General features: G+C 33.3%; 1 protein-coding gene across 1 annotated transcript; it reads right to left on the bottom strand.

Moving 5' to 3' along the window:
• Window positions 1-5,127: 5,127 nt before the first annotated feature.
• Window positions 5,128-7,818, bottom strand: LOC149569283 (uncharacterized). The gene is made up of 3 exons (XM_089816868.1): window positions 7,743-7,818; window positions 7,109-7,587; window positions 5,128-5,556 (listed from the first exon to the last, which is right to left on the bottom strand). The coding sequence occupies exons 1-3, from the start codon at window positions 7,816-7,818 to the stop codon at window positions 5,128-5,130; spliced, it is 984 nt and encodes a 327-aa protein (XP_089672994.1).
• Window positions 7,819-9,583: the final 1,765 nt, after the last annotated feature.

Raw genomic sequence — 9,583 nt, 5'->3', positions numbered from 1 at the left:
GTTTTTGAAAGAATCCAAAAATAGGGAAGCACAAGATTACATAGTTCAATTCACGTCTATACTGTTATATTATTTTTGGGTTGTGAAGAAATCCCAATTTTGAATTTTGTGAAGGTTTCAGAGAAGCAATGGCATGACGAAAGAATCAATGACTTTTTAATGCATGATAGATCTTATATGGCTAGCATGAGTCCACAGTCAATTTCATAACGTTCAGAACTGAGTGGGAAGATGAACCATATAACCCGTCTCAGGACTTAGTCCTGAGAAAAAATTTCAAGCATTTTTGTGACTTACGTTCATGACCGATCACCTTGGACTCTCTGGAGTGGCAAGCATGCCCATTCCCAAGAAAATAGGTGGTAGGATGTCTAAACTGGAACGTGCAAGGAACAACAGTGAGAAACAATAGCGGCGAAGAGGAAAGAGAAATGAATGGAAAAAAAACTATTCACCAATCTATTTATGAATGTCTGAAACCGTTTCCCGACACCGGCTTCCCAGCGTGAGTCAAATTCCGCTAGAGGCAACTCCAAAAGGAAAGCCTATCAGCTAATTACAACTAATAAAACATACCTAAGTTAAGCTAGAGGAAATAATAAATACCTAATTTAAACTTAAGCTACAGTAAATAATAAATTACTATAACACTGCCTAAGCATGATACAAGGAGACACTTTTGATATTTTATTTCATTTAAGTGATAAGTCACTTATTAAATTATTCAAGTGAACTAATAAAATATTATTTCCATACCTTGGGAAATTTGTCAAGTCCTGAAAAGAAGATGCCACTCTTTTTATCTGAGGGGAAATTGAGACAGAGACTAGTAACCAGAAAGGGCACTTACTATAAATAGTAATATGCTAAAACTAGAAAACTGTCGAAGTCCTGAAATTGAAGATGGTGCACACAGAACTTGAGAGATGACTGAAGCTATAATTAGTCACCACAAATAGCACTTACAATATACAGTAATCTGCTAAAATAGAAAGTCAGCCAAAACTTATTGACATCACTGGCTAACATTCCACCAGAATTGAGGCCCCTAACCATCTCTGCCTTGCCTATGGGAACCCAAGGAAAAGGCTAACGGAAAATCCATGTTGACACTTATTATAAATATAAAGTACAAAGAAGTTGTCCCAAATCATTTCAAGTAGTGTCATTCATCTCCATTAATCCATCTAAATGCACAGTTGACATTGGAACACCCCTTGTAACTGATTGACACTAGCCATTAAAGTCATCAAGCTACATTAGAAAAGAAACCTTAAAAAGAACATTAAACGTTCAAATAAGATATGTGGTTGTCTCACTTCATGTACATTGACCCCACGCCATAATTAGCCCCCAACTCCTCTTTTTGCAAGCCAACATTTTCAATACCCTTATTGCAGCCCATGTTTAACAAAAAATATTATCCAAACTGAAAAAAAATATTGTCTTAGCTCTTTTTCATCAAACTTTTTACAACAGTAGATATTAAAAATTAAAGAATCTTGAAAATTAAAGGAAAACTTACCTCACTACCACTGGCTTTCTACTTCCCACCATTGGAATGTTGTTCTCCTCTTCTTGTTTTTCATCGTTCCTCAAAGCTCACTGCTCATTACTGGTAATCAAAAACAATGCAATTTGTTAATGCTGCTGTGTTTCTCTTGTTTATAAAGACAAGGTTACAACTTTATTAGGTTTGAGTATTTGATAGAAATGCAACGATTTTGTGGGTCATCTCAATCCTCTTAATTTTTTGTTTTTTGTTTAAACATGATTTCTACCTGGGTACAGCAAGCCGTATCTTGATGGTAGACAACAGTTTTGGGGGCACTTCCAAGTAGGCAGCAAAGTTAGGGGACGGCCGGGGGACACTCCTGGTGCATCTCCACATTCCTTTAATGTTTCAACTTTCAAGTACAAGAACAGACCCTAAAGATGCATCCTCATGTATCAATGAAAATTATTTATATTTTTACAATTAAAGCCATCCTAATTGCAAAGAAAGTGCGAGTGAAAGAAAACAAAAAATGTACACCATGAATACTGAAATAAGGATTTTCCTCATTAATTTTGTAATTGTTGATTATAGTGCTCATTGCATAATGAATGCATCACTATATAATGTGACTTCAAAGTTTGAACCCTAAAAATCATTTGCACATTACAAACTATATTTGTCAAGCTATAAAGTCACATAAAGCAAGAGTGACACTACCTGCTATGAAGTATGACGAACTGTGAAGCTGCAGTTCCTAATGTCTTTTATGGGTTATATGCTAGATCATAAGTATTTAATACAAATAGGGTAGGATGTGATCCAATGCAATATAAACCAAATTGGTCACAATCACTTAGTTCATTAAAATGCTAATATAGACCACTATTTACTGCCAAATAATAAAATACAAGGGTCTTTCTCCACCCGATCCAATGTAAAGATAATATAAAGGGAGTTAATGGCATTTAGTCTTCATGCTATGGTCCAATATTCTAAATTGGTAGATAGGAGAAATAGCAAAGCACTATGTTTCTCGTGAAGACCAAAAGCACCACCATATCTGTTTCCTAAACCATTGCTTACAACTTAGATCTGGTTTCTATGGTGCCCAGAGCATTCTATTATTGCTATCAATAAACCTTTCCCAAGAGTTGTCTAGGGTGACTGACATAACTCACAAATTCTTACTTCCAGTACAACAGAGTCAGTTTCAAGGGAGCCATAGGAACAATGGCCATATGTCATCCCAGATAGAGAAATAAATCTGCTCTCAAGCATGAATTCTAACAAAGCAAAGAATAAACAGATGTACTCTTAATATCACCATAACATGAGACAAAGTTTACAAAAAGCATGAAACAGTCTCATTAAAGGAATCATATAATTCCTGATATTCAAGCTCCAACATACTACTCACAATTACTTTTAATTTGGTTGATCTTCATCAAACACCTAAGCCATCCTAAAGATATCAAAATCACTTAACCTGAAAACCACCCTTTTTCTTAAGGGAAAAAATCAGATAATGACAACAAATAAAATCAGAAACTAACATAAATATTCAAAAAAATTTCAATCAAAACAGCAGTCAATGTGTTTTGAAAATATCACAATTTTAAATTTTTTCATGAAAATATCAGTCTGGCATGAGATCTGATATTTTTTGAAATATAACAACATTTTCTTCTATGACCACGACTGCGTGAAAATCCTATTTTCAAGATCAAACCTTGGAAAAAAGCATCCTTATCAATCCTTCAACCAAAATCGACCATAAAATATGGTATAGCTCTTAGGCATTATTAGAGTGCCAATATGACAAACATCTCCACTTGTTGTAGCAGGCTTTGAGATTCTTGGTCCACAAGAGGCTCCCATAACCTAAATATATGCGTTTTTTAGTTTTTCCTCAAGGAAGCAAGGCTCCTGCTTCATCTCATCCACAACTGCTCTGGATTATTAAGATTGTGTCCTGGTGGATCAACTTGTCAACAAGAGCTCATTCATATGAGTTTTGTGGTGAATGGCAACAGCCAAAAGAAATATATATTATGAAATACACACTGGCCTATCAGAGAAAATATCTGTATCCTTACACTATGAGAAATAGATAACTTGCAACATGATACACAAGTTAGGATTGACTTTGATTATTTTGACCTAAAGCTGATTGTATGTCAAGTGAGCTGTTGAGAGTCTATTAACAACTTCCCGTGTTCGGATGTGTGGAATTGCTCCACACATTGATCACTAAGAGAGAAGCAGGAATATTTTTCCTTCCTATAGTTAAAATTAAATGCTATACAATGTGAAGTTCAATGAACTTAGTATAATACCTTTTTCTATTCTTTTTTTGAAAGCATCATTTGGCATCAAGATGAAATGGTAACTCTCAAAGAACATATGTGCAAACAGATGAATGTGGTGACAGACAAACAATTTTTTAGAATAAACTAGCTAAATTATTTCCAACGGAAATCTGCTAATCATTAATTGCATCTTTCTTTCATCTTTGCCTCAAAATGCTATTCTGTTTACAAAGTTGAATGAAGATAAAGTTTTGTCCTGATTGATGCACAAATCCAGCATTTGTTACCATAAGGGCAAGCTAGGTGTATGAAATGTTAGTTAATAAAAAATGGTTTTCCAAATCAGAGTTGGAGATTTGAAAACAAGGTTTAAAAACAATACATTACACTCCAAGGTTTTTGAATGGAAAACAATCAACCATAAGGGTTTATTTATGCAACTTAAAGTAATGATTGTCATTGAAATGCTGCGGCTATGAAACTAGCAATTACTAACGACAAAGATGCAAATGTAAATGTAAATGAAAAGGTGCTTGACTGGACACAGCATGTAAAAGTTGCTGGAATTGCGAAAAAAGGTCATTACTGACTTTCTTGGCTGGTCAGTTATTGCATGGACTGAAATTTGTTTGCAACAAGGGCTCCCCACAGGACACTGGCATAAAAGGAGAAAAGTGGACAGTGGTTATTTTAGATTGTTCTTGACTGGAAGGCCGAAGATATAGATTACAATGCAACAAACAAGCCACTTACCAAAAAAACTTTATGTAGGCAACATCTCAATTCTGTGGATAAAAAGAAACTAGTGTCTAATTCAAGGATGAAGGTTGAATAGCTCGATTGATTATTGCAATATTATATGTGCAGTAATAAGCATGTTTTTGTCTGAATATATTGTCAAAATGACAACATAATGACTAACAATTGCATAAGTTTGTCTTGACTGATATACTGTTTACGGAATTTAAAAAGTGCTTGTACTCAATTTTTGACTAATGATGTAAATCTCACAATCTTTGAAAGAAATTAAAAGTATATAAACTTTCAATGTGTTTGCAAGAAAAGTTCATTCCAACTAGAAAATGAGAGTGAAATATATGAAAAATTCAAGAGTAACCATGACATGATCACAAAAATCTGAACTGCACTATGTTGCCAAAGATCTTTACATTGATAAGAATCTTGGACATTATACATGGAAGGCTATTCACTTTTTTCTTCATGAAAAGCATCGTTAGTCAAATTCCAGAGATTGTTAGTAACAAATCTTGCAAGAACATTTTGTACAATATATGCAATTGAGAACTGTACAATTTTACATCAAACACCACATGCAAGTTGTTCCAGCACAAATGTGTGCTCTTCGCAAGAAATGTGCAATTCAGAACGGAGATTGGTCAGTAAAATTTCTCTTTCCCAGCTTAATGAACCTTGGGCATGAAAAGCCTCTAACACAGAGCGATATGCAAATAATTCCAATTTATGTGTGGATACATTTTGCTCGTCTGCCAGGCGAATTCCATTTTTCTTTTGCTTCTTCCTAAGTTTAGGCAGTTTTCTGGTGTTATAGTGAGAAGCATCAACAAAAATGCCCTTGGCATGAAGTGTCCCTTTGTCTACATGTTGTGCTGATTCTGAATGCCTAAATCTCTTTATTTTGTCACATTTGTCAAGACGAAAGCCCTCATCTACCTCATACATACTTTCTACAATTGCATTCCCTTGTTTTGATGTCTTCCGTTTTCTTGCCTACAAAAATAATTTTAAGCATGTGTTAGCTACACTGGTGTAAAGGACTCGACATCTTAATAAACAAGTCAAGTTTTTAATAATATTCTCAACATAAGGTTGTATCCCAAAATTCAAGTAGATCCAAATAATACAATGCATGATGCAACTCTCTGACAATCAGACAAGAACCACCCCTAATAGAGCTAACAAAGTAAGATTGATATAAAAGTGTTCATATGAAGATCCAAAATTCTCAGAATCGCTAAAAAAGCCTATAGGTAAAGGAAGATGAGATCTCAAATGAATGTAAAGGTTTGAAAAGCTAACATGTGCACCAAGACATAACTAAATGAAATGGATATCTTCCATTACAAAAGAGAGATTAAAAGTTTGTTCCAACTGTTATATTAGATAACTACCTTCTTAAGATCTGACATTGCCATGAAAACCCTTCTAATTATCAATAAGAATCAGTTATATTACTAAATCTCAATGCTAATATTCTAATTATTCTAAACCAATTGTTTCAATTTTATACACTGAAAACTCAAAAACTTGTAGCAAAGATACATTGATAATTATAATTCCTCGGGGCCCAATAGCTTCCTGATATGTCATACAAGGCACAAGTAGTAAAAAAGGGCATACATTTCTCCAGGCATAAAGATATTAGACAATTCAATGAATGTAACTACAAACAAAAGGCAATCAAGAATATGTTATTTTCCAGAAACTACAAGATCAAAATGTTTGATTCCAATGGAATATTAAACAAATGATATTAAGTCAAAACAAAGGCCTGTAAACTTTGCCCAAATTCTTAAGTTATTAGAGATATTTCGGTACATTTGAGGATTGTATTCATTAGGAACTACACTTAAGCTGGATATTTATTGTATTGTATGGGTAAGAAAGATACCCTTTCTCACTAGATAATAAAACCCATGTTCAGTGATCTACTTAAAATCTGGTAGATTATCTTGAGATTAATGTAATCGCCGAGGATAGTGGTGTCTCTATATGATAGCAAGAATGCACTGTATTTTGTTAAACTCGTGTATTGGAAGAGTAGGACGTGATATATTACTTCGTAATTCATTGTGAACAATGATACTTTAGAGTACGTAGTACATAGCATGGGATATAAATACGACATCTTTACATGTTATTTATTAATATCATTATGCACAAGATCATTGCACTTGATAGTGACATGTGAGATACGACTTGGTTGCCTTTACCATAGATAACAGTGGCATGCTCAATTACCTACTAGTGATAGGTTATGTATAGAAGATATTTCGTTCTTTAAATTATGCCTTAATTATGTTGAATTAGGTCACTGTGTTTAGTTGTCATATATGTGAAACCCTAATGCTTAGTAGAGACTTCAATTTACCATCTACGCGGTACTTATACATGATTAAGTAGGATAGAATAAAAGCTGGGTGCTTCTGTTATATGCTCGAGAGGCAAAATATTGAGCCATTCTTCAAATATTTTCATTAACAACACGACAGAAGTTAAACGGTTAAAAACAATTGCCAAACAGGTAAAGGAAAATATTTACCGGAAGAGATAATGACCATTTCCCATTCTTCCATTCCTGCCTGGTCCGAATATTGGAGTAGGGGTATCTCATGCAATTGTCATAGCAAGGGAAGTACACACTATAATATCTGTGAGGAAGAACCTCTGAGATAACACCTTCCCACCAACAATCCTTGTCAAGAACCTCAACTTGATCACCACCTGCCCAACTAATAATGTTCATCTCAGGAGGGCGCGGCCTTAATTGGTTGCATTGTAACTCCTCCATCAGAGGATGCCCCTCATCTGTCTCAAATTTATCGTACTGGACACGATAAATATTCCCCTCCTGAGACACTATAGCACCCTCAAACCAAGCCCCTACAAAACCAGGTTCCTTGCTGCATGTTTCGACTTCCATACCATTTCTGAACTTCATCTTTATACCTCCAAAAACACTTGCAAGATGCTGCTTCTTCTCAAAATAAATTAATAAATTCAGACCCAATTCAAGATCAGCTAACAAGGCAAACGAACTAAAATAACCATTGAAGTAAAACAATGTGAAAACTCTGTAATATAGCGACCACAAATCCTGGTCACATTACGTGCTGCTGAAGCCTCTTAAAATTCAGGAAAGTTTCTTAAAGTCGGACAACAATGCATGCATGCACGCTCTGTTCCGGATGTTTCTAATTCCATGCGCGCTCTGTTCCGGATGTTTCTAATTCTCTCACACTGTATTGCCATAACTCTCCAAACTATTAATAGCATGCAACCCTGGAGTGCCTGCTACATTAGTCAGTTTCCTTCAATTCCCACACGCACTGCATTGCCTAAGCCTCTACGCATAACGCACGTATGGAGAAAAGGCTCCAGTTTCAAACTTTCGAAAACCATAATAACTTTTTCTTTATATTATTATTTTAATTTTTTTACTTTTTAAAGTTCAGAAGGTTGCATCTTAATGCTGGTGGCTATACAGCCACGAAAATGCATTTCCTATACATTGCTTTTTCTAACTTTTTAAAAAATTAATCAAGTCCTCTCCTTCGTATGGAAGTGCATTTTAGTATGGCCATATTTGTAACATTTGCGGGCCCACAAATTTATGTCCATTGCTCATTATAGTAGTAGATTGGAAAGTAACATATTTCTAACTATTTTTCAAAGTTTTATATATGTGGATTGCATGTTGTCTATGGTTTTGGTTTTGTTTTTCATATTATATATTCTTTATTGTCATTTTTAAATTTATTTTTTTCCGTTTACTATTTTAGAATATAATTGTGATTCAATAAGTAGTATATTAAAAAATTACATTGTATTTTTTAACATTTTATATTTTAATTGTGATGTCAATGCTCACTTCATTTTAATTTTACAGTAAACTCTAATTTGTCTTAATTAGTTTAATTTTTATTATTTTAGATACATGTTTATATTTTTAAATATTATTAATATGTATATAAAAGATTTGAATTATATTTAGTTTATATTTAAGATATATTGTAGGGTGTGATTTGGAGCTATTTGATGCTCTTAAGGGGGGTGCACTTGGACTTGCATCATCAGTCTCTAACATTTTGTGACGTTAGAAGGTGATATTGAATGGTAGTGTCTAGTTTTGTCACCACTTGTTACAAATTTTAATATAGACTTGCATACTTGTTAAAGTTAATACACGTGTTTAAGATATATTTGTAATGTCATTTCATGAACCCAAGTGTTCTTATCTTTGAAATGTATTGTATCTATAGTTCTAAATTAAGTTTAAGCTATTTTAGATATATGGGTTTCCTAAATTTTATTATCAAACAAAAATATTAGACACTTCTCTCTTCTTCAAACAATTATAAAACAAAAATAAAGGTACATATTACATCTATCATGCTACAATACTCTTTAAAATATCTATAGTCCATTTCCAATTAGTGGCCAAATCAAAGCCTCCCTCTTATGTGCTTCAAATTGATAGATCAAAATCATAGATAGTTTAGCCTTCATTATGGAAAAAATATCATTACCTTTCATAATATGATTTGTGATTGTTCCTTTTTTATGATATATAATGGTGATATTTTTAAAATATATTTGTAATGTCATTTCATGAACTCGACTATTCATATCTTTGAGATATATTGCATCTATAGTTCTAAGATTAAATTTAAGTTATTTTAGCTTTGTGGGATTCCTAAATTTTATTAACAAACAAAAATAGTGAACACTTCTCTCTTCTATATAAACATAAAAAAACATTATAAAAAAAAGCTACATATTACATCTATCATGTTACGATACTCTTTAAAATATCTATGGTCCATTTCCCTTTAGTGGTCAAATCAAACCCTCCCTCTTATGTGCTTCCAATTGGTAGATCAAAATCATAGATATTGTATCCTTCATTATGAAACAAAAAATCACTATCTTTCATAATATGATTCATGATTATTCTTCTTTTATGACATATGATGGTGATTTTTCTTTAACAACATCCCTCTATTTTATTAATGCA

Source organism: Cupressus sempervirens, chromosome 3 (genome assembly GCF_028749045.1).
Source record: "Cupressus sempervirens isolate cs-2001-9-10 chromosome 3, ASM2874904v1, whole genome shotgun sequence".
Taxonomy (NCBI): domain Eukaryota; kingdom Viridiplantae; phylum Streptophyta; class Pinopsida; order Cupressales; family Cupressaceae; genus Cupressus; species Cupressus sempervirens.
The sequence above is the reverse complement of the archived record's forward strand: the minus strand, read 5'-3'. Positions and strand labels throughout refer to the sequence as shown.